Below are 27,628 nucleotides of genomic sequence, written 5' to 3'. Positions count from 1 at the left end.
AGATGTTAAGACGACCCTATTGATTCATGGATACCCGCTGCTTTAGTTTGATAATGACACAATCTAAAATAAAAGGGGCGTTGATATTGAACTTTGATTGAATAGTGACATATTTTAAAATGTAAAAAAGCCCTCTAATTTTGAATTGTTTCACTATCAAATTAAAGCAGCGTCTTTACTTAGAGGTGTCTTGCCGACAAGATACAGAAACGACACCAATGCGGTTCTGCACCAACATCCGCAGACTTCTCTTGTTTGTTAGGCCTGTGGACGAACATGTCGCTGTCGCATCGGTCTGGTCAGCCACCAAAGACGTTGTGCACAGGCAACACGCCAAAATTCGTCTGGAAAAGACGCGTAGGACTGATGATTTGCGTTGTATGGCGTTTGTATGTTTGTAGGGGGTAATCTTAAGTTTTATAAGTACTGCACCGATTTTTTATTTAATATTACAAGTTTTCTTTATTATTTTCCTTAATTTCGACGGTTCAATTTACTGATAGAAACTACCTAGTAAAATAACTAATTGGATAAACCAAAAAAAAATTTTTTTTTTCATACTTGTACCTAGATTATTTCACTGTCCTACGATTTAAAAAATAGAAAGTCAGAAACAAAGATCACCATTGTACCATTTCTTGCAAGGCCGGAAACGCATCTGCAGTACTGATGAAGCTGCGGATGTCTATGGGCGACGGCATAATCACTTAACATCAGGTTAACCGTCTGCTCGTTTGTCTGCTATTACGTAAAAAAAAATGTCACGAAATGGTCCGCTCAGCATGATGTGTGAATAAAATATAACTTAGTTTTCTAAACCAGCTAACTAATTTCATAGTAGAAAAATGTGCTCACAGGTAGCAAAATGTACAACTAGATGGCGCTGTCACATGTAACAACTCGCTATCGTTTGGCTGCCTCGGAAAATACATGACCGTGAGCGACTCTGCGCTCCGCACACAAACTTTCGCATTTAATGAAAACTAGCTTTACCCGCGGTTTTTCCTGCGATATTTTTCAAAGAGTATATAATCACTATATTTTTGCAATCCCCAATATGAAGAGGGGGATTACTATAACGCTAGCCTAATTTAACTAGAAAAGTCATTCCTAATTAGCATGAACGAAGTTACAGACAAGCGGAACCGGAATTAAGTTAATAAATTCCATCAAACTACGAGTGATTGGTAGTTCCGTTTTTACCGAACAAAACGGGGACTATGCAACACTGTGGCATGCTCGATATTTTTATGGTACGGTTTTAAGGTGTATTATAGTACATTGTGTCTTAAGGGCGGTAAATAAGGAATTACGAACGAGAGTCTATTAGGAGCTCTCCGCCGCAACGTGCGTGTGCGTGTGGTCCTGCAGCAGCGCGCGCAGCACCATCACAAGACAATTTGTAAGAGCAATGACTAATTTACCGACCACGGGTTTCATGACAAGTGCATTAGGGTCGAGGGCAGGGCTTTAAATACCGTTAAAAAGTGGTAACGTTACCAACTGTCAAACCGATTTAACGTTAAATAATAATTAACGTTAAACGATTTACCGTTACTTATACAACTTTTTACCGGTAAAAAAAATGGTAACGTTATCAGCTAATCATTAAATTAACGTTAATTCAAAAGTATCGTTAAATCATTTTAACGGTATTTATATTACTATTTACCGGTAAGCTTGGGTAACGTTAAATGGCAGATTATCCTCATTTATCGAGCGAGTATGCACGCGCTAAATTGGCAACACTCGGTAGCATAGCAAAAATTACCGATAGTGTTACTTCGGTATCGTTATAATAATGTGAATTGGGTAACGTTAACAAGCCCTACAATGTAAAGTAAATTTACCGGTAAAAATAACGGTAATTAGGTAACGTTAAATAATGTTAAGTTATCAATTAACGTTAAATTTTAATACCGGTACTAGGTATTTTTATGATTTTTACCGTTATTTAACGTTACTTATAGTGTGAATTTGGTAACGTTAACAAGCCCTGGTCGAGGGTTTTATTTGGGGGGTTGCAACCAAGGTAGCCTGCATGTTTCGACACTGTTTACGAGCAAGTGTGATGAAAAATATGATTTTAATCTAAACTTTGTTTTCACGCCCGTAATAACAGACTTTGAAAGCCATACTTAAAAACCTCAAGCAACAGTGCGCCATCTAGTGAGACAAAAAACGATAGCCCTCATTCAAGCAATAAGTCCACAATATTGTATTGGGTATCATTTCTTATTGTCTCGGTTTGTTTTAGAACTGTATTTGTTCTGTTGCAGTTTTATCAAAATTGATTTTTAAAAACACAATAAACAAAGAAGGAATCGCAACAGTTAAGAGGGCTACTACCTGCCTGTCTCATAGATTTTTCAAGGAGCCAAATACTTCGTCTTAGACATCTAATTTCCAATCTTTTTTACAGTGACTCTTCATTGGAATTAGTTTGCGAAGCCTTTGTAAAAGGAAATACTTGCGGCTCGGGAACCCTAGGTTTTTAAATAAATACAATTTCTTTCATAAATTGAAAATACAAACTGAAATATAGATGCACAGAAAAACCAGAAAAATAAGACCATCACTGGGAATCTAACCCAGGTCCTCGGTATTCCGTATTTCAGTTTGTATTTTCAATTTAGGTTTTACGGGATGACCGTAAAAGTAAAAATTTGGAATTGAAATAAAAAATACAAAAAGATTCCAAAAAACCAATCTTAATTTGATTGCTTAGTAACGATATCTCTTGTCCGGGTGAGCGGTTAGTTCCAATGGAGTGCCGAAAAAGTTTCTCGATGAGGGCTACGGCATAGATGTCGCTAGCGTCACTGCTTAAGTGGCTAAATAAGAAACAAACAAGCTGAGATATGAGGTGCATATAAGGGGAAATAGTTCAACAAAGTATTGATTTGATTCAAGAGAGAACAATTTACAATCACGCTCTACCTTTTTTACGGTTTTATTAATTACTCAAGGAGAAATTAACAGAGACAGAAAAACATGATCTTATTCGTCAGTACCAGTAGTTCATCAGTTCAGAAGTTCTTGTACGTCAGTTTTTCTGTTAGAAATTATTTTTACTAAATTATACCGAAACTAGACACTGAACTATGGCTGATATGATGAAGACATTTATAAAATTAGTTAGGATTTAGGATAGTTTGAATTTTCCCAAATTGTAATAGCCTTACACTTCTGTGCTAACACGCAGAATGCGTCCTAACTTCATTACATTACACAGTATAACAAGTTTTCCTACAGTAAGCCGACGGAGACGTCTAGACAGAGCAATCGTGCGGGGCATGTGACGCAGGTGGGAAGAGCCCCAGCTGCATACTTCACCGTTCTTTAGTAGCATTGGGACAAGTCTTCTAGGGCTATTGCGTTTTTGAACATTTAAATTTATAATAAAATTTATTATGGTGCATACGACATGTCCTGTGAGTGCGTGCAAATCTTCATCTTGTATAAATAAGGAGCTAAGATTTCATCTATTTATATAATTATATTTTTTTTTATATAATTAAATTCAATAACATGAACTTGAAATCCGTTAAGTCTAGAAACCGAAAGTATTTGTCGGTTACTAATCTATGAAAGTATATTTTCAATATTTTGTAAAAAATAAATAAATTTTTGTTTCAAAATTAGTATGTTTTGATGCTTCTTACCTCTAGCAAGTACGCCACCCCAAATTCATTTTATTTTATATAATTTCGCATTACCAATATGTACCCATTCCTAAAAGACTTCTACCTTCCTAATTTTAAATTTGTGACAACCCCTCCTTACTTGCGTAAATACCTATACAGGCTGCGGTATCGCTCAACTTCAAAGGCGTCGACCTACTGCAGGGAAAACTTGTTATACTGTGACATTGCGTTACATTACACTACAGATCAGTGGCGTGGCGTCAAATATTTCCGTAGTAAAGCCGAAGTAACGTTCGCTTACATCTTGTTGATGTTATATTTTGTAAATATTTAATAATAATAAATAATAAATTCAATTATAATATTGGCCAAGCCGGTGGGAATAGGGTTCTATGGATGCTTCGCCACTGTACAGAGATGTTGTTGACCTTGCGCAGGCTCATTTGAGTCAAGGCACGTATAGACGAGCATTTCATATGTAAACACCGTGTTTTGGTGCTTCCTTAGTGCCTGTAATGTGTGCAGGGATATGGTGAAATTGCTGGCACTGACCACAGCCTTGGAACGGTAATTATAGACGGGGAGAGAGGTGCAAAGTGGTACTGACAGGTCTTTGCCTTCCGTAATTGCCTATAGCCTCCTAAGGTAGTATGCTAAAACTACTTTATTCTAAGCAAAAGTCAACTTTTCTTTATTGACGTAAAGTTTCAACTGATTGTATGATTTTTAGAATTAGCATTAGCATAGTTTATTGTGCCAGCCTTTTGGGCACAATGGCACGGGAGCCATTTCTAGATTAATTTAGGTTTATGGATTTATTTATTTCAGTTTTATTTTAATTATTTAATTTCTTGTTTAATTTGTTGATAGTTACATAAAAACAATAGTTCAAAGTGCGTTTCAAAGTGAAAGTCAAAATATCTTTATTCAATTTAGGCTACAACAAGCACTTATGAATGTCAAAAAAAATCTACCACCGGTTCGGAAAAACCTCTGCTGAGAAGAATCCGGCAAGAAACTCAACGAGGTATATATTTTTTTTTAAAACAGTTTTACAATAATATTAAATGACATGTATACATCACAAGTATTTAACACAACTTTATTTTTAACACAGCTTTATTTTTAACACAGTAGGTTCGCTATTTGAAGGGATCGCTAATGCGGATCGGAATTATTTCCAAATATCCCTGTCCATGATATAATCATTAACTTTATAATACGCCTTTGATATGAATGTCTTCTTGACAATAGATCTGAATTTTGTATCCGTTTCATTTATAATATTTTTTGGAATTTTATTATAAAAACGTATGCAATTTCCCAGAAAAGACTTTTTGGTTTTAGCCAGTCTGTAAGATGGAACTTTAAGCTTCCCTGTGTTTCTAGTAGCCTTTGGCTTATCGACGTTAGTGGGAAAATCACATATGTTCTTCCTAACATACATGATTATTTCAAAAACATAAAGCGACGGCAGGGTTAGGATATCTGTTTCCTTAAAAAAAGATCTTAAAGATTCACGCGTCTTCAAATTATAAATTGCTCTAATTGCTCTCTTTTGTAAGATAAAAATTGACTCAATGTCTGCAGCAGATCCCCATAAAATAAGGCCGTACGAAATAATGCTGTTAAAGTAAGCAAAATACACCAACCGTGCCGTCGCCACATCGGTTAGCTGCCGTATTTTCCAAACTGCAAAAGCAGCAGAGCTCAATCTACCCGCGATTGCTGTGACGTGAGGTCCCCACTGTAGTTTAGAATCGAGCGTTATTCCTAAAAATACTGTTGATTTTACAAATTCAATAGTTTGACCATTTAACTTTATATTAGAAACTGAATTCGAGCTAGATGAATTTAGAAGAATTTAGTTTATGGATCTAACCAAAGAGAAGGTCAATGTAATGTATCAAAAGTTCAAAGCATTCGTGGATAGGCGTTCAGAATGACGGTTTCTTCACCGACAAGAACTGTGCCTTAAAATATGTATAATGTGAATTTTTCGTGTTTTTGATCACTATGTAATTAAGTGTGTATTTATCAATAAATATTAAAAATGCCAATACGACTGCGGCGTTATTCATCTCAAGCACGCACTCTTAAAGCAACTAAATATCGTCTGCACTTAATTCAAAAATTAAGCTCAATTTCGAGGCTAAAATATTAGTATAGTTTTTACAGTCGTATCTTGCAGTTGTTGGTATAATGAACGGCACAAAATTTGGCCCACTCTACATACAGAAATACCTATTACTGTATACATTCGAAAACCATATTTTTTTTGCTCAGTATATCAACCCTAATCTAGCGTCGACCGAAAGTCCGACGTTTCTGACCGGCTAATCGAGCATATTACTTAACAGTCTAATTAAAAATGAAACCTCGTAATTAATTGAAGATTAAGTCATCATAATGATGCCAATTAAGAACAATAAAGCGTGCATACCGCGGCGAACCTTAATCCCAACCTCTAAGAACTCCAGAACATAAGTGATAATTCAAAGAAATTGCTTTATTACACCATCTAAATACAGAACCAGTCTTATATTCCTTGTGTTGCTAAGGGTTCTGTATACTAACTAGAGATGGGCCGAACCGAACATGGGTTTCACCGAATACGAATATTTGGCCGAATGTTTGGTAAAACTTTTACCGAATCGAATATTCGGCATAATTGATTCCTAAGTAGAAACTAGAAATATGATTCATTTTGAATTTTTTAAATCAATTTAATTTAACTCTTGATTAAGGGGCTGTTTCGCCATCCATTGATTAGCGTTAACCGATGGTTAAATGTGATGCCGTCTCCGTCTATTCGAACAAAACAAATAGAGATGGCATCACACCTAACCGCCAGTTAACGCTAATCAATGGATGGTGAAACAACCTATAAAACAAAAAACTAGCTTAAATTATTACAATAAAGACCTGATCGATTATATTAACATGTTATTTTATTATACATATTATATTATTCAGATTTTTATTAATAATCATCTTTTTTATTGGAAATAAACCTACAGTGTCAACAAAAACATAAAGCCTCACTGTACCTCATAAAAATAACACATTTAACACAACACATACACATGGCTCAATACAGTAAAAATTTTGAGTACCACTTTGCCGAACATTCGGTGATTTAGCCGAACATGCGGCCAAATACGAATATTCGGTAAAACTTCGGCCCATCCCTAATGTTTACAGTAAAACAGGATAAATGGAATATATTTTATTATTAAATAGGTATTTATTATTTAACATTTATATTTTATTTTGAATACCAGCTTTTTTATTGTACTTTTTGTTGACGGTACTTTCATTGTCATCCAAACTAATATATCCGTACCATATTTGTATGAAAAATAGGAATGTTTGTTCTCGGGTCTTGGGTGTTTAACATATATTTAAGTAGTATCTGTCTATATATTATATTTATCCGTTGCTTAGTACCCATTTTTGGGATACCTAATACGTATTTTATTATCTCGATATCCCCGCGGGGTTAACTAAATGTTTCGGCTAATAACGTTTGGCAAACTGTTTCATTTCGCAACTGTTTATTATTTCTGAAACTAAATATTTCAGGATTTTTATAAAAACTAACCTAACCTAACCTAAAGGGTTAAACGATGGCCCTGAAATAAATCCTGAAATATTTATAGTTAGAGTTTGCGAAATGAAATGTTGCGAAATAAAGCAGTTTGCCAAACGCTAGTCCCGAAATGAACGGACCGGGGCCCACGGGATCGGGTTAAATATCAAAATCGCAACCCCCTAAACGCACGAAATTTGGTTTGGGTTTTTTTATGCAACATAAATAAACACTCCGGTATATTTCCACGGGTTACTGCGAAATTGTATTGTATTGTATTGCATTGTATTGTATTGTAACTGTTTATTGTGCATAAAACATATGAAAATTACAATTAACAAGAGAAAGAGATGTACAAAGGCGAACTTAAAAATCTCGACATTTAAATCATTGAAATCTCGGCATTTAAATTAAAATGTCAGATCTAATAGATAACGTGACGAAAGTCACGGACCGTTGTCTTTGTCTTTGTTTTTGGATGGACGGTTTAGGACGCCCTCCAGCCAGGTGGAGTGACGATCTACCAATACCCCTGGTGTTGCAGATGTTTATGGGTGGTACCATCAGGAGACCCATTTGCTCGTTTTCCATCCAGTCGAATAAAAAAAAAGATCTGCAAAAGGCTGGTAAAAGCTGGCCGTGTCGAACCGGGGATAGCCCGCAATGGCGCTCATTAGGAGAGGCCTACGTGCAGCGGAATGCTATAGGCTGATGATTAATGAATAATGGTCCTACCTTGCTCCGAGGATAGACACTCAGCACGTCAGCCCACCAGCGCGCCTCTTCGCGGCACGTGCCTTTGACGAAGGTGACCCGCTCCGGCGCGGTCACCGCCAGACTGTGCGGGTGGCCCGTGACGGAGTCCGCCTCGCTCACCTCCAGGACTGTCGTCATGTCTATGCTGGCTTGCGGCACTGTGTCTGGCTGTGGAAGAAAAGACAGAATTAGTAATTGAAGTGGATCAGGGGCTTTTAGAGGTGGGCTTTTGAAGCAAGAGTGAAAACTGCAGGGCTACTACGAAACTCGAAACTCGAAGTTCGTGTCGTACCGTCCCTCACGCTCTCGTATTAAATAGTTTAAGTGTCAGAGGGACCGCACGACACGAACTTCGAGTTTCGGGTTTCGTATTAGCCCTGCTGTCCCGTGAATCCCGTGATTGAACTCTATCTCACCAGATTAAAAGTACAGATGAGGCCAAAGGTTCAGTAGCAGCCTATTCATTCTAGCCTTGAAGAGCCATAGGTTTTATCTATCCGGGAACACAAATGATGGGAGCTCCTTAACAGATTGCATTATGAATGATGAAGCAAACCGCTTCGTGCGGTGTTCGAGGCACTATGTCCTGTTCGTGAGTGTGTGTAGTGTGTTAAACAGTTTACAAATCTATGTAAAATCTCTAAAGTTCAGCGTAAACTCAATCTACGATCAGTAAATCAGTAAAAAGCAAAACGCAAATCAAACAAAATCTTTTACCGCCCAAATGAATAATCACTGCAATACTGCATCTTTAAAAACGTATCCCTACATACAATGTTGCAATACAGTTAATAATAATCAGTTTCATTAACAATAAATGCTAGCTTTAGATCTCGCTTATAATTTACAAGTCAGAAATAGACTAATAGCTCCTGTTGCGGGATTAAAACGCGGAGTCTAGCATTTCCACATTGGACTTGTACCAATACACTTAACCATACCTCACGCTGACAAGCACTATTAGTTAACACTTCATTAACACCAGCAATTAAGTGAGCTTGTAGATTAATCCTCACTGTTTAATTACAACCATTTACTGTAACCGTTAGAGTTGGAATTTCAATGCTGGTCGGTTTTTTCTCGGTAGTTAGTTTGATAGTTAGAAGTGAGATTAAGCGATGGTTGTCGTTATCAGGCGCCACGTCATCGGTAAGGCGGAAGCTATATGTAAGGGTTTCAATACTAGCATAAAGTGGGAGTGTTTCTTTTTTTGCTTCGCTTGGTTTCGCTTGGTGTCGCTTGGTTCTGTTTATTTTTTTCTTGAAAAGTGAAACATTGTAAGTAAGCAAAAAGGCGCTATCTCAAAAAAAAATGTTTTGAGTTTTTTATACCATGTGACGCAGAATGTCATCATGAGACACATAACGGTAGGTTTTTTTTTATTTGACTGGATGTCAAACGAGCAAGTGGTTCTCCTGATGGAAAGAGATCGCCACCGCCCATAAACATCTGCAACACCATGGGTATTGCCGAGGCGTCGCCAACCTAGAGGCCAAAGATGGGATACCTCAAGTGCCAGTAATTTCACCGGCTGTCTAAGCACTGCTGCTTCATGGCAGGATTAGCGAGCAAGATGGTGGTAGCAATCCGGGCGGACCTTGCACAAGGACCAAATAACTCTAAAGTGTCTTAGTTACTTTTAGGAGCATTTTTAGGACGTGTGACGAATTCCAGGTCGACACATACTCTGCGTATATTAACACCCCACAACCCTCTTAACTCCAACAACTAATTCAATCCAATCCTAATAATCGGTTCCTCCTTGACCTTGGTCCAAAGACGTGGTATTTATCATGCGCCTGACCCGGTGGTTATCCTAGCGGTATGCAAATGTCTGCGCTGGAGCAAGTGATAGGTGGTGGTGGTAATTACCACCAAACGGGTCAACAAATGCAAATGAGTTGGTAAGTAAGCACCAGCAGTCGTTCCTGCGCTCCGACTCGTGTTAAGGTAACGACGAAGAGGACTTTCAAAAATCCCTAATTCTTTTTGTTATGTCATTTTTGTGTATTTTTGTGTGTTATGTACAATTTAAATATTACAGCGCATTGGTGTTTTAAATTGTAACGCTATATTTTTACTATCAAATTAATATATAAATAAGTTTTTCATAGGGGGTAACACATAAGATGCTATATTGGACTAGATCTACCGAGCACATTTGAGTCACAAATTTAGTCGGGGAGGGATAATTCAAATCCGCATTTCTACCAAATAAAATGTGTCTATCATCTATAAATGACAAGACATAGACAAATAGAACGTGTTGATTATGGTATTTATAACCTATGTACAGTCAGCAGCAGAAGTAGATTAGTACATTGGTAGTAGAGTCGTGTGTAGATCATTCTGAGCACCGTAACCGCTAATCCACTTCTGTTGCAGACTGTACAAAGCTTCATACCAAACGCCACATTGTTGACGGAGAAACTAGTAGGTATTTACGATATACTTTGGGACATAGGTACATTGATTTTATTATGTTTTCTTTATATTTATCTTAATCAAATAATTTACGTTATTGGGACATTCTTTAAAAGGCCTTTACTAGGGAGTTCAGTCCAGAGAAGAAGGGGGGAGGGAGGTTGGGGGGTGGACGTTGTATAAATACCGTATCGTAGTTTTGATATATACCTGGTGCCATCCACGAAGACGCGTGATTTTGTCAAAATTAGCCATTAATGACATTGTAATAAGAACTACGGCACGCGTCATCGTGAATGACTCAAACTATACCTAATATTTGTTTTATTTCAACGAATTTGGAGTCATCATCCCAGCCTATATACGTCCCACTGCTGGGCACAGGCCTCCTCTCAGATCAAGAGGGCTTGGGCCATAGTTCCACGCGGGCCCAGTGCGGATTGGGAACTTCGCACGCACCATTGAATCGCTTCGCAGGTTTGTGAAGGTTTCCTCACGATGTTTTCCTTCACCGCAAAGCTCGTGTAAATTTCAAATGTAATTTCGCACATGAATTTCGAAAAACTCAGAGGTGCGAGCCGGGGTTCGAACCCACGACCCTCTGCTTGAGAGGCGATAGGTCAAACCACTAGGCCACCACGGCTTCTAGGAATTTGGAGTAAAGATTGGAAATGGGCTAAATTCATCAGCGGAAAAGGAATTCTTTGACCAAGAATATTCATAGTCTCAGGAATATTGTTTAAATCCAAGTAATTATTTTCTTTAAGTAATGGTGCCCGTGCCAAATTGGCGAAGGAAGGTGACTTACCCAAGTTCGCCGCCGACCTTCTGAGTGGCCAGGGGTTTGCGATGATGATCTTGAAGGCAGTGCACGTCGTTGTCTGTAATATCACTCAATCCTAGCGGATTATTGAGGATATTCTTTATTATGCGTGTCAAGCGAATGATTTGTTTATATAACAGACAGACGACAAGATGACAATGAAAGAATACCGCATGGCATCAGAGGTTTCCGCCAGCGTTGCCTCGGCTTGTCCAAATCCTTGCAAGCAATACGGCGCAACCAAGTAAGATAATATTAGTTTTAACCCAGGCCAATATTGTTGTCTTCAAGCAATGCAATATGGCGTTCGGCTATATACGAAATATTTTTGTCTTGACCAAGGGTATATTCTCTTAATCTAAGACATCCTTTTTTTCCGTGTATCCCGGACGATTTGCAGCCATTCGCCTCTCGCTTGCGCCGGCGCATTGCGCACTTCAAAACAGTGCGGTTGACGACCGTCGCCGTCTCGAAAATAGACCTGCGCCCGCGCCGCCCTGCAACGGGATTCCGCACTCGTACGCAGTGACATGGAGCACGATAAACTAGGATAAGATTCTTGTTGTGGTCCAGAAGATGGAATTGATCATCTGTACGCTTCAAAGTCATCAATTCAAGTCACAATCATAATAAAGTTCATAATCTACAAATTATCTATTCAAGTAGTCTTATGTTGTTACTAGCCTGTTTCCCGCGACTTCGTCTGCGTAAATTTATGCGTTTGTCGTTATTCGCGGGAATTGTGCAATTTTCCGGGATAAAATCTATCCTGTATCCTTCCCCGGGACTCAAACTATGTGTATACCGAATTTTATCTAGATTGGTTCCACGGTTTAGACGTGATGAAGTAACAAACAAACAGATTTACAAACTTCCGCATTTAGAATATTAGTTTTTAGTATATCTGCATACCGGTCTGAGTATCACCGTCAGTGCTGGCTGAAAAGTCAGCGATGGGATGTTATAAACGCTTCAGCATTATGCTGAGCCAGTACCCAATTCGCAACCGCAATGACTCATTCTCTCTTTATCCTTCGTGTTGTCTATGTATTTGTTATAACATTATTGAAATGTACTTTCTTCTTTCTTTCTAAAAGTTTTCCCATGATCAGTTCAGCGGAAATCATTCCTTAGTTATAAAGTTATGTGCACACGCAGACAAACGTACGCGACCAGGTGCTTAATGGCTAGGTGAGATGTTATCGCCGAAACGAACAAACGGACCGATACGAAAGATATCTAACGCAAGAACAATGAGACAATCGGATTTATAACAGCACTTTCGCCTCCGAAAAAGGTCTAATTTGACGCAAGTATTCATCGTACGCGACGCGATTAAGGTATTGTCACACGGGCGCGTTCGAAAATCTCAAGGAATACGGTAGAACATTCCGTCAAAGTTTTTGTTTACGGATTAATATGTTATTCTTGGAGAGTTTTCTTTAAACAGTGCAGTGTGCATTATTAAGAGAAAATGGTGGAAAAATTACAGAAAAACAACACTAAACTACCATGTGCAAGTTGCGTAAAGTTTCCAAAAAGTAACAAAGGTCTTAGAAATTTCTGGAAATTTTGGAAAGTTTTCTCTAGCACAGTACACAAAACAAATCCTGGAATCGGTCGACATGTATTTGTGAAGTTGCATGAAATCAAATCAGATGTCCTTTGTGAGCGTAGCGTAGGTGTGTTCCTAAAAGAATGTAAACAAACATTTAAGTAAAGAATATTTGAACTGATTTATGTGATTAACGAGTAATGTTATTCCGGGAGAGTGTATTATATTAATAATACTGTAAAAACGAGACGACGAAGTTTCCATTGCATTCGAAACTTTCCTCAACTAATTTTATGGATGATTCGTGTGTTTACAAACGCGGGGACCGTTGCGTCCCTCGCTCGTAACTTTTAGGAGCCATACAAGATGGCCAATGAATGGGAACATTCCTAACCGTACTATTCAGGCAATCAAACACTACCGCCTCGACAACTAGTGAATCAAATCCGTTACTGTTAAATAGTTATTTAGTATCCGTCTCAGCATTACGTTTCGCATTAGCCTAAATCTAAGTTTTGTTAAGACTAAACCACGGTTTGTTGAGTCATTCACTGTAGATGTAATCATCTGTTTAGTTGAAGATACATCGATGATAAATGCCAATAGATCAGATGTCAAAAAGCTGCAACTTTCAGAAGCCAAATGTGTAAAAGCAATTACATTTCGTTTAATAAAGAAAGGGAAAGCACGACGTTTCCTAGACAACACAATAATATCAAATTGTTCTGCGTTAAAATAGACAGGTCACTTGATTCCACTGGGTTGAAGTCGATACAGCCAATGCCTAGTCTGTAATGCAGGAGACCGGTGTTTACGGGATTTATTATTATTTATATCGATTAATCGTCGCATAAATAACTACCTTATCTCGTCCCGATTCAGCATCAAAGTTGCGTCGAAGCTGCCGACTCATCGGCTATCCCACTAGTATACGCGAACATATATAATGCAACCGGACGCAGTTCATAATGGCTCGTACAGACTCTCGCCTTGCATAGCTTAGCTTAGGTAGTTTATTTGTTAATAAACAATAAAAAGGTGTTTAAAATGTCAGAGATAAAAAATAAATAATATACAAAATTAATAAAATTCGTTCTTCATTACGGGTCATCTTTTAAAAATAATAGGTACGAATTAAATGATATTGAAAAGATCAAACATAAAAACAATAAAAAAAAACTTAGTCACTTCAAAGTTCAATATCTTTAAGACGGCTGAACCGATTTTGATGAAACATGTCTAAGAACCATCGCTAGAAACCCTGCTTTCAAATAATAAAAAAACGCATTCAAATCGGTCCATCCGTTTAAGAGCTACGGTGCCACAGACAGTACACACACACAGACACACATAGCGGTGAAACTAACAACACCCCTCTTTTTGCGTCGGGGGTTAAAAAGTCAGTAACAGAATAAAATGTTTTTCAAGAGGTCTATCTAAAGGACGTTTCATAGTCGACCTACTAAACGCTTTACCATTTTTAACCCCCGTGTTATAAGTTTGACCGCTATGTGTGTCTGTCTGTATGTCTGTCTGTGGCATCGTAGCTCTTAAACGGGTAGACCGATTTGAATGCGGTTTTTTCTATTTGAAATCAGGGTTTCTAGCGATGGTTCTTAGACATGTTTCATCAAAATCGGTTCAGCCCTTTTTGAGATATCGAACTTTGAAGTGACAAAGTCGGGGGTTTTTCAACTTTTTGTTGGTTAGGTTATATCCATGTTTGTGGTGCATGTTTGCGACTAGCTACTTATGCGCGTATGCTTTACGAGTAGGGTGATCTCATCTAATTTGGTGATAAAATCGAATTTTGAATAAAAGTCCATGTTATTATCAATCAATGTCTGTACTTTTAATAGGAACTGCAGACTGTCCTGTTATTGGCATAATCATGCCTTTAAATCTTAATTAAATATAAATAATACTGTTCATAATCCACATTTCTTCAACTGCCCGAACACCGCTAATTTGGTGACAATCACCTTAAGTCGGTGATACGTACTACTCTAATTAGACTATAACCAAATTACACAAGTTTTAATTTTTTTTTATCACCTAATTAGGTATAATGAAGTTTATTTAAATATATTTGGAAACAATATTAATTAGTATTAAATAAATTGCACGTGGGTATATATTTTGTAATAAACAATGAAATCTATTCATTTTGAACATTTAACTACCGTGTGACTCACTCATAGTGCGAACGTACCTTTGTAGAGCGATGTTGTTAGTGTTGTGTGCTACCCTACATTTGACAGTTCCAACCTAAATGACGTTGAAAACGCTCCTGGGAGGAAGGGCTACGGATTAGCCTGAAACATGTCGAGCTAAACTCGATTTAAGACGCGAGTGATCCGGGTCAATGCCATTTAATATGAAATCTGGAATTGTCGACCCTACTACATGCATCACACATAAATATTTTTTTTTGGTTCTTATCATTATCAACTTTCTTGACTCTGGCAATGGAGGTGATACGGCTTCATGCAAAATTAACAATTTATCCAATCTGCGCCATTTTCAACCGACGAAAAAAAAACGGAGGAGGTTCTCAAGTCGACTCGAATTTTTTTTTAATGTATGACCACGCATAACTTTTTACAGAGTAGTTCGATTTTGATAATTATTTTTTTATTGGAAAGGGGTTGAAGTTGAACCTTGAAGTTGGTCCCATATAAATTTGGAAAAAAAACCTACCCTAAGGATGGGAAAAAAATATAAAATAAAAACTTTTTAACAGAAAAAATTAAACCGCCGATGCCTTATACATATGTATAATGTCACGTTTGACTCCAATACGTTTTCAATGGCTGATTTTATTTTTTTAGATTCATTATACTCGCGGTTTTTTTCTTTTTATTTTATCGTCATCCATGTTCTGAAAATTAAAAATTACAATGAAAAGTAAAAAAAAAATAACTCATGTAATTTGGTGATAAAGACCCCCAAAATAATAAACTAACGTTGCTTATGAACTGCAACTTTATTAATTATGAATTATTCAACACATACATGCAATAAATAATTAAAATACACGCGTTATAATTAAATTTCACTCATATCTTTAACTATCTTGTTTAATTTGGTGATACCGTTGCGGCGTCAAATTTTTGAAAATGATAACTTTTTGACCGGCTTTCACAACGTACTGTGAAAAAACTATACAAGTTTTGTTAAAAATAATAACTGATATACTAAAAATAATGTTTTTATAGTACACTGTCCACTTTTTATACAAATCCAGGCACTTTTAGTATTTAAAAACTAATTATAAACGGAGAACCAGTTGCTACATGTCCACGCGGCGCCGTAATGAGGTCCCGCGCGAGAAATTTGCTAATATTAACTATCTCGCTCTCTCAATTTGACCCACAAGAATGCAAACGGAATTCTAACTTAATGCTTTGTAGTAAGGTCGCATTTAAAAGGCCTTAATTCACTAGCTTTACTCGGTATCGTGCTTCAAACCACGTATCACCGAATTAGGCGTATCACCAAATAATGCGAGTTTACCCTACTTACATCTTTAATTTGTCAGTTACTTTCCTACATCACAAAGTTTGGCTTGCCCCACGTCTCCTCTCGGGATTTGCGCGAGAGTCTAAATAAGTTATAAGGCCGTGCGCCCGCGCATGCAAATACAAAGGTTATTTATAACGGCCGGTTTATGTAACTGTTATTGCTATTAACTAACGCCGTTTTCAGTTAGTTAGGAATTGCAAATTGTGACAATTGCCTAGTTTACGTTATTGTTAGTAAATTAAATGCGGTTTACCGGATTTTATGAGTACAATTGTATTTAAATGTTGATTCTAATTGATTGTTATCTGTTGCGCGTTTGTCCTTAATTGGCAATAATAGTTGTACTGTTGTGTTTTATTTTTATTTATATATAAATAAATGGCGTGTTTATGAAATATTAATATCAGATAGAGAATGATTAAATCTGCTGAAGACAAGAAAGTGGTGAAGAGAGCGTACACAGGACGACCAGAGGGGCTACTACGAAATTCAAAAATCGAAGTTCGTATCGTACCGTCCCTCTCACTCTAATTTTAAATACTATAAGCGTCAGCTAAAAAAAGCCGTGGTGGCATAGTGGTTTGACCTATCGCCTCTCAAGCTGAGGATCGTGGGTTCAAACCCCGGCTCGCACCTCTGAGTTTTTCGAAATTCATGTGCGAAATTACATTTGAAATTTACCACGAGCTTTGCGGTGAAGGAAAACATCGTGAGGAAACCTGCACAAACCTGCGAAGCAATTCAATGGTGTGTGTGAAGTTCCAAGCTGTACTGGGCCCGCGTGGGAACTATGGCCCAAGCCCTCTTGTTCTGAGAGGAGGCCTGTGCCCAGCAGTGGGACGTATATAGGCTGGGATGATGAAGCGTCAGCGAGACAAGTCCTTTCAGAATTGTCACTTTGTTGTATGAGAAATTTAGCAATTATCTCGATCCATCGTCCGCGTAGAATTCGTTTATCGCTATCCCGCTCGAATTATATTATTATTATGTGTAGGAAAGCCCCGAGACTCAAACTATCTGTGTACTGAATTTCATTTCAATCAGTTCAGGTTTAGAATTGAGGAGGTAACAAACAAACAGACTTACAAACTGTCGCATTCATAATATTAGTGGGATGTAGTACTTATAATTTTTGTTTGTTGTTGGCCGCGGAAAGATTAAGTAGAGAAGGACCTATTCGCCCTACCCTACACGTACAAAACTGGGGGGAGATTGCAGAGAACAGGGCACATTGGTGCCGGAGGCCAAGATCCACTTCGGGTCGCTGAATCAGAGTAGTGAGTAAGTATTATTGAGGTACTGTCATTGGAAAGTAAAACAGCCGCTAAATCTTGTAGCCTTGGTAGTGGTAGTGCCTTACCAAAGTTTGATTCTGGCGGTGGTAACTATATACATATATTCGGATTGTGCTTGCAGTTGCAATTTTTAATCAGGATCTCTAAGGGATCTTCAAGAAACGAGCCTATTTTCTAACGCAACGTCAACGCATCCGTAATCTACTTATAATACGGCTTTATATACGCGGCTCTCATCGCTTTTAGTTATTAGTTGAATTCTTGCTCGTTGTTTTCTCCCACAAACTTTCAGTATTTATCTAGAAGATAAATACTCAAAGATTCTAGATAAATAATCAAAGCCCACAAATGAACACAAAGTTTGCTGGCATCTGTACATTACGCTGATTATTTCTGAAGTGATTCCGCAAAATAACTTAAAAAAAAAAAACAAATAGAATAGCAAAATCCCTTAAACGAAGTAAATGAAAACACGACGCGGAAGCTATCTGACTCCGTGACGTCATAAATCTGCGGCGGCGCACAAAACAATTAGCCTTCCACCTCTTACGAATCCTAGCCACTGCATCTTGACCCCTGATCATCCCTACAAAGTCCTGATAACTCTCTAAAAATCACACAGGCTGGGGGCAGAGGAAGCTCTAAGATAATGGTTAAGTTTGAACCTGGCATTACGAATTTGTCATGGAGTCGCGAACCGTTGTGTCGATGCTGATGGGATATTTATGTCCCCAGCGTTGGGAACCGTTGGCTTCGGATTTGCTGTCATTTGGGTGGGCTTTGGGTTTAGTTGGGCATGTAGATTAAAAAAAAAGGTTAATCGTTGTTTTCAAACGGAACTTAAACGCAGGTTAAACGCCTTAAGAGTTTGGTCGAGAAAAAGCCGTTGCAAAACTGACGTAGGTGTAAAGAAAACATATTTAAGATACCTTCACAAAGATATATTACGGATAGCTCATTATAGTCATTCTGTTTACTTAATATTCCTATACATTTCAGACAGTTGGATAGTATGTGTTATTCCATTATGTCATCATCATCATCATCTCAGGCGTAGGACGTCCACTGTTGGACATAGGCCTCTCTCATAGACCTCCAGTCGCTTCGGTTGGCAGCGGCCTGCATCCACCGTAATCCCGCGACTTTAACCAGGTCATCCATCCATCTCGTTGGTGGACTTCCTACGCTGCGCTTGCCGATCCGCGGTCTCCACTCGAGAACTTTTCGGCCCCATGTCATGTCGTCATCATCCCAGCCTATATACCTATCTACGTCCTACAGATGGGCATGGGCACAGGCCCTCTCTTAGTATGGGACTTCGACGTTGTTCCCACGCGTCGTCGGGATTTAGAACACCACACACACACCATTGAATTGCTTCGCAGGTTTGTGTAGGTTTTCTCACGATTTCCTTCACCGTAAAGCCCGTGGTAAATTTCAAATGTAATTTCGCACATACATTTCGACAAACTCAGAGGTGCGAGCCCCGGATTGAACGCACGATGCTCTGCTTGAGAGGCCATCAATCAAACCACTAGGCCACTACAGCTGTTTTACTGATCCAAATAAAACAAAAATATTTTGATATAGGTAACTCAAACTTTTTTAGGACTGTTGCTGCAATGTCGTCTACATAACGAAATTTTACCACATCACTAGAAGTGGGTCAAATTCGACAGGCAAGATGTGATTACCAACAGACACGTAGACACCGAGACAGGTGAAACTAAATAAAACCTAGTCAAAAGGTACCACCCACTCTATGATCCTTGACATAAGAGAAGGCAATGAACACGGAAAATCCGATTATCGATATGAAATCTGGATCGATCGGGTCTCCAATCCGTTATATCGATCGTCAGTTAATCGCCAAGAGCCGGTGATCCAGGGCTATGGACCGCACGCGATGACTGAGCCTAGTTTTATGCTCCGAAGTTAAGAAGAGAAAGATAGATTTATCTTGGTTCCATCAGTACCACCGTCTAACCAGCTTTGCAGGTGGTAGGACCTTGTGTAAGGTCCGCCCGGATTGCTACCACCATCTTGCTCGCTCATCCTGCCGTGAAGCAGCAGTGCTTGCACTGTTGTGTTTCGGTGTGGAGATTAAGACAGCCGGTAAATTACTGGCACTTGAGGTATCGCATCTTAGGCCTCTAGGCTGGCAACGCATCTGCAATCCCCCTGATGTTGCAGATGTCTATGGGCAGTGGTGATCTCTTACCATCAGGAGACCCACTTGCTCGTTTTCCATCCAGTCAAATAAAATAAAAAAAAAGCCTTAATTTGCAGTGGTCACCACAATGTACATGATTCAAGACGATCTTTTTGTATTTTGGACTACCTATAAGGTACCGGACGAGGGTTGAATCATGAACTTTTTTTTTATATAAGAAGGGGAACGGGGAAAAGGAGCACGCGGGTCACCTGATGGGAAGCAATCACCGCCGCCCATGGACACCTGTCAACACAAGGGGTATCACATTTTTTTCAATTTTGTCAATTTAAGGGCTAACCAAAACTAACAATATGACTAAATTAACGAATGGACACCAAAAAGTGTTTACAATGCATAAAACATTTATTCAGCAAGAAGGCCGCCAAGGCACATGTTAGTTTTTATGCCCCCAGCGTTTTCAGAAAGACCACCATTGCTATGAAGCAATGAACATGTAACTGACATTATCTCTGCAATAAATAAATTAGGCCAAAGAAAATTCTAGACACGTACTTCTAATGTATAGAAACGTCAGTGATACTGAGACACATCCTGAGATACATCCGCAAAGCCTGACCTCAAAGATCTAGCGTATTCTATAACCCTTCAATCTCAAGCCCTATAATTGGGCCCCTTGCTCCACTAGTGGGCTAATCCATGTGTCCGCGTGTGTTCAGTGTTAATAAGATCGGTCGTGTCATAGTGGGATTTGCATGCGCGCAGGGCTGGCGCGTCTAACGGTTTATTGGAAGAAATCGAAAATATTATCTGTTGCTTAGACGTAGCCATCGTAAGGTAACGGGTGAGTAAAGTACCTAATTATTTTTAGTTCATTGATATTATTATGGTCCGCGTAAAATGAATAATTTAAAATCTTAGATTTTTTTAATGATAATTTAAAAATCAATAACCCGACTGCCTTAAAAACATTAAAAAAAGGATGCAACAAATCTACAAGTCTAGAACTCTGTTAAGTTAGTTCTAGGCTACTAGACTTCTTGCCCTCCAAAGTCAAAATCTTACAAGATTAGGAACGAAGACAACTATACTCGCATATTGATTATTTCAGCCAAAGCACTGAATTTTTTTTTGTTTAGCCCTTCAAAACTGTTTCATTCATTCCATGATCCAGATATTTTCAAAGATTTTTTTATAAGTACAGAAATGTTTGCGTTTAGCGATCACGCCTGAGGGGCTACTACGAAATTCGTAAATCGATGTTCGCATCGTACCGTCCCTGTTACTCTCGTATTAAATAGCGGGACGGCACGACACGAACTTAGATTTTCGAATTTCGCAACTTTTCTGATGGTAAGCAAAGATGTGGACATAAACAAATCTAAAAGCACTTTCCAGCCAGCAGCAGCCCTGCGGTAGGCGTGGCGCCATTCGCCCCGTATGTGGCACGCCTGTGACACACGCCTCAATGCCAGCCGCTCCACTTTTCCCCTTATCTTCAACTTATCTTTAAAAAAAAAGCTAAAACCGGCCATTACATTACCATAATTGTTACATCTGTACCGTTTTCGGAACAAATTAACTTTGAAGTGTTGTTTTGATGGCTACGTAGGCGATTGTTAACATATGCTTGTCGACTTTTGACCTTAATTCTGGAAAATACCTTTATATTTTTAATTCTTGGCTTTACTATTTCCGGGAAACCGGCTTTTCAAGGAAAATCGCTATGTGAGGGTTTTCAGGGGCGAACAATCGATCTATTCTGTGTTATCTACATGAATCCTCAAGTTTCAGCCTGAACAAAGCTTGGTCGCTAATACACATACACAACACATGCATATATATACATACATGTATATATATACAGAAATACTGAAAAATCAGAGATTTCCGTTGGGGCCGAAAAGTTCTCGAGTGGAGGCCGCGGATCGGCGCAGCGTAGGACGTCCACCAACCAGATGGACGGATGACCTGGTTAAAGCCGCGGGTTTACGGTGGATGCAAGCCGCTGCCAACCGAAGCGACTGGAGGTCTATGGGGAGGCCGTCTAACAGTGGACGTCCTACGGCTAAGATGATGATGATGATGATGACTGAAATATTCTGTACAATATTACTTGTCTACATATCGTTTTATTAATACCTACACACACATAACACAATTATTAATAGTTTTGGTTCAATTAAATAAGTTCAGACAAAAAAACAAATTTATTTTTGATTTCATTTTACCGATTCAACTCAAGTGGTCCTTATTATTATTCATTTATTCAGTGAAACCATGGTATTTTCTTTTGACTAGGTAATAAACAAAACTATATAGCTAAACCAAATCAAATAACAAAACCTTAAATAGATTCATGGTGTAGTTGATACAATATATTTTCTAATTGCTACAAAACTCTTTCTCGCCTATCTCAAACACTTTTTTCTTTCATACTTAATTTCAATTCAGTGTAATCAGTTTATAATTAAATCAATTTCTCGTTCTAATTTGCATTCTCTTTGACACGATCGGGTTAACATAGAACCTGTTGCAGATTGAGATCAAAGCGAATATAAATGTGGATGCAGACGATGAAGGAAATGCCAACGTTGCATTAACATTGGCGAGAAAAATCGATTGATAACCGGGCCGCGGCCACAGTCACTGCCTGTGACGGAATGGTCTATTAAGTCCAACAGCCTAAGTTAGAAGCGGAAGCGTTGTGAACTTTATCTTTATATAGTATAAAATAAAATCACATCCCGCCGGCTCCATACGCTTTAGCTCCTATTAAACTTAGCGACGGATTTACGCGGTGTTCGCCATCAGTTAGATAATTTTTCACGCAAGGATCCGCATTGGCGAAGCTACTTCAAACAGCGAATCTACTAAAACGTATTTAGTTGTAATTTATTGAATCAGGCGTTAATTTGCGGTGATCCATATCAATGAACTAAAATATTTAGTATATAGTTGTGTTAAATACTTGGCATGTAAATTATTAAATAAAAAACATCGTAAATCTGTTTTAAATAAATATACCTTGTTGCTGTTTCTTGCCGGGTTCTTTTCAACAGGCCTTATACTATGAAGTGCAAAAGTGGAATTTCGTATCTTGCCGTCCCGCTGACGCTTATAATACTTAATACGAGAGAGATAAGGACGGTACGATACGAATAAACTTCGATTTTCGAATTTTTTAGTAGCCGCCAGAGCATTTTCCGAACAGGTGGTACATTTTTAAGACATTTACGAGCGCTTGTATTGGCCTAAATTAAAAAATATTATAAGTTACAATTACCTGCGATAATGCGCCAGTTAAACTAACTGCCTTCTCTATATGCAAGATGGCTCGCTGATGAATGGACGACTTTGACAAAAATGCAACACCAAATATTTGAGTTTGGAACATTAGAAGGTTACCTAACCTAACCTAATATAAAAATATTCCTGAAACTTGTACCACCGGCTGCCAGAGTAACATTTCTTACCTGCGGCTTTGTTTACATTACTATTACTACTATATTGCTAGTATCGATGGTTTTTGTATCGAATAGCGGTTCGCCTAGGGGAACGATTCCGAACGGGCTGCGGTGAACCGATTGCTATTTTGTTTACCGCCTAACTCAGAATGATCTAAAAACAACTATGTCAGACTTTCTACAATATTACAGGTACTATCTGTCCGATGACAATGATGGCTGGAGGAAGCGGCAACGTTGGCAGCACTGCAAAAGAAGCTAGAGAAATATGAAGTATTATCCTTCGAGGAAATCGTATTTACTTATATTATGAATAAAAACCGTTAAAAAGGAAGTAATTAAATTAATCACGTAAGTTATTGAGGCAAAAACAAGCTCGATTCTATACAATGAGAGCATAACACGCATTAATTAAAACAGTCCATTTAAAATGATAAAAATGCACATTATTTAGACAGGCGTTTATCATACCGACGATAAACATCTCGGATGTCGAAAACGAAAACGGATAAATTAAAATCGATATTCGTAATCGATTCCGATTATATATGGGCGATGATTGCAGTTCAGTCGCCGTTCGATTTATTTGTCGATACATTTTCATATTCGCGATTGCTTTCACTCGTTTTTGTTTAAATAAAGCGATTGTCCTCATGTGAATGCTGTGAAAAATACTGCCAATTGCATTATTTTATCTAAAATGTCTGCATTTGTGAATATAAAGTGAAACTTTGACGTTATCTCCAGAAGTGTTTCTGAAAGTGTTTCCTTTTTAGAAAGGTCAATTTACTACCAAATATAAGTCAGTATGTTTACATTTATGTATTTTTTTCCTTTATATTGAAAACAAAAGGTTGTATCCATTACAGATAAACTGGGTCCACACATTCGGCAAACGTCGGCAAACACAACGAACGTAACATGTATAGCCATATTACTCTAATCACGGCTTGAAATATTCGCCAATAAACGTCATAGTTTGGCGAAATTAGTGATGTAACTAAAATTATGTACCTTTTTTTGAGAATAAAAAAAATACGTTACCCCCCTGATATTATAAATGCGAAAGTTTGTAAGTCTGTTTGTTTGTTACCATTTCACGTCTTAGCCGCCGCTGAACCGATTTAGATAAAATTCGTTATACAGAGAGTTCGAATCCCGGGGGAGAACGTAAGTTAGCTTTTATCGCGGATTCAAATACATAACCTCTGTCTTGAATAGTGGTCGCAATTAGAGGTGAGACGTACTAGGCAAAACGCGGACTGAGTCTTGCGAGTACGCGTCCACAAAAAGACTAGATCCAAAGACTAGGTCCACGAGTATCTACGAGTACTTAACTCAATTGACTCATTGCGTAAACAAAATGATTCCCGTAAATGCGCTCCCGTAGTTGCGTATACACCGTAATAGTATTAGTAGTTTTACGAATATCGAACTACCGAATTCACTTCACAGTTCAGTCTTCACACAACGTATTTGTTTAATTTTAACTTATATTAAATACCGACTAAAAACTTCCGTTCATACTTTATACAGGCTTAGGATTGTCAGCAATTTTTATAAAATTTTCATTTAAAAAGTGTACATAAATGCTAGTTTTTAAGTGTGCGGAACGTTGTCAGCCGCCGTACTCCTAAATACTCGTACGCTAAAAGAATCGCGGGTGGGAACGCGTACTCGCGCGTCCAAGCCAAAACCTATTCCAGTAAATACGTCTCACCTCTAGTCGCAACTCAACATCGTACCTAATTTTCCGGAACATAAATTGACTGTACAGAAACTAATTAGGTACATTACAGAAATCTCTTCGAAGTAGAAAATATCTGGCTCCCTCCAGTGCTGGTTATGTACGGGGAACAAGGGGTTTTGTCTCATAATTTTGAACCATCGTCACGTGTATGAGTTATGTTTCTATACGAGACCATAAGCATCGTTTGGCCAAGTTAATGGGCAATCGAAACAGGCCGCATCCGGCGGGCCACAATAGGGCATTGTTGTCACCGCGACGCTTCCTGCGCGGGCGCACCGCCACGCTCCACGGCTTTGTTTGATGCTATTAATGAGCTTAATAAGGTTTTGTAGGTAAAAATGGCTAAATGATGCTTTAATTCCATTTTCACAGCCTAAAAATATGCCTGTGATGATATGGTTGCCAGATCGAAATTACGCTATTTGTATGCATATGCAATAATGTGCATATCTGCAACTATTTAATTAATTTCATTAATTAAGCTTTTGCTTTTCTTACTTTTTTTAATGCCCGACGCAAAAAGAGGGGTGTTATAAGTTTGACCGCTATGTGTGTCTGTGTGTGTCTGTCTGTGGCACCGTAGCTCTTAAACGGGTGGACCTAATTGAATGCGGTTTTTTTATTTGAAATCAGGTTTTCTAGCGATGGTTCTTAGTCATGGTGTTTAGTTATGTTTTGTGTAAAGGTCCCATTTTTTAGTTTTTCGTAAATATCTCGTAAACGCTGGCCCACAGCAAAAAATGATCTAAGACATAAGTAATCTACATAAATTCTCTATAAAAAATATTCTATATTTTTTTTTTTCGAGATTTTTCAAGATGGGCCCCAGAGCTGGACCCCCACATCAGTACTTTTAGTATGTGGTTTAAAGCACCATTCCCTACAACTATGCCAAAATTCGTTTATACACGAGTTTTTTCTCCTGAGAGGCAGTTTTTGGTCTTAGTGGGGTAGGCTAATAGTAGTCCACTGGTGGAGATAGGCCTCCCGAGCACCAACGCCCCCTGTCCTCGATCTGACGCAAGCAGCTTCTACCAGCAGCCTCAGATTCTCACTCCGGCCAGGTGAAGTGGAACAGTTGTACCAGAAGCAAATACTAGGACAACATGTTCCAACCATGTTCATGTTCTTGTCGGCTGTCACTGGCAATCAGACATGACATGATATTGACCAGTTGGTGTTTCCGAGCTTATGGCAATAGGGCTGTCAAAGATCTTTACGATTTTATTTTAAACAAGAGTTTACCCACGGCTTCGCACGCTTCAACTATTCGATCTGATATTTACAATTGAAATTCCGGGATTACAAAATTTGAAATCTCAAATTTATATCGTTCATTGAGGTGTTGTGTTACAAACAACTATCCCGGAATATTGGAAAAAAGTAGCCTCTGTTATTTCAAAATCTGGATACCCTTCATGACTCTTCGCCAGCGTAATCTGGCGCGCGGCAATGAATGGGTAATGCTTTACAGTCTGCAATGCAGGATAATGAAAGATTTCTTTTTCCCTGAATGGCAACACTGGCATAGATAATAGATCGCCCGTTTTTGGAACGAAATTCGAACTTGTGATTTAATTTTGCTTAATATACAAAATGTACACACCCAATATCATATTTTGTCGAAGAATCGAATTGCTTTAAAATTCCAGAGAAATAATGCTTTGTTTGGGAGAAACGTGTCAAAATGGGGAATCTATGTTTCGCTTTCATCGAGAGACGTCACATTCTTTCGGAACTAACTAACTAGTGCTGCTGCTTAAGTAGCGTAGTAGAACAAAGCAACCTGAGATATGTGTGCATAGGAGACATTTGTGTCTAGACTCCTGTCCAGCGGTGGTGTAGGGGTTACAGCACGCAGCACGGATTGACGAGGACCTGGGTTCGATTCCTAGCGCTGGTCTCTTTTTCTGGTTTTTCTGTGCATCCATGTCTCAGTTTGTGTTTTCGATATAGTTTTCACGGGATACCCGTAAAAGTAACAAATTTGGTGTTGAAATTAAAAATACAAAAAGACTCCAAAAAACCAAACATAATGTAATTCGAAAGTCAACTATTGAAGGTTATAGTCCCATTGAATTTGTCAATTTTTTTAACGTAATATTTTAAACTTTGGTGATTTTCACTCATAATTAATTCCACAATCGGGACTTATAACGCTAACATATGATATAAGTAATAATTATGTTAGCTTAAAGTTAGTTATAAGTTTAAAGTTAATTATAGGTTAGTTTTAAGTTTTTAAGAGTTGGCAACCCTGGTAAGGGCCGGACTATCAGCTAAACGCCTAATCGGCTTACGTTGATAACTACTTATGTCGGCCCTTAAGGTCTCGTTCACATAACAAACGGGCGATTAGCTCTTTTTACTAAGGTTTTTGGGTTAAGTTTGATTACAACTGTTAAACTAACCGGTTTGCAAAATTATATTAATATCATCCCAGCTTAACGTCCCACAGCTGGGCACAGGTCTACTCTTACAATGAGAAAGCTTGGGCCATAATTAGCGGGCTAGTCCGGTTTGGGAACTTTACACACATCATCGAATTTCTTCGCAGATCTATGCAGATTTCCTTACGATGTTGCCCTTATTCCAAATTTCCGGGCTGCCTAACGAAAATA

The 27,628-nt window shown here is 38.4% G+C and overlaps 1 protein-coding gene across 1 annotated transcript in view; it reads right to left on the bottom strand.

Annotated features, from left to right (window-relative positions):
- osp (myosin phosphatase Rho interacting protein outspread) overlaps positions 1–27,628 on the bottom strand; it is a 463,581-nt gene that overhangs the window by 57,623 nt on the left and 378,330 nt on the right. Inside the window, 1 exon segment of the mRNA XM_074087517.1 lies at positions 7,975–8,163. Within this exon segment, the coding sequence (XP_073943618.1) occupies positions 7,975–8,163 (189 nt within the window).

This window comes from Choristoneura fumiferana, chromosome 5 (assembly GCF_025370935.1).
Source record: "Choristoneura fumiferana chromosome 5, NRCan_CFum_1, whole genome shotgun sequence".
Lineage (NCBI taxonomy): Eukaryota > Metazoa > Arthropoda > Insecta > Lepidoptera > Tortricidae > Choristoneura > Choristoneura fumiferana.
Note: the sequence above shows the minus strand (reverse complement) of the source record. Positions and strands in the feature narration are given on the sequence as shown.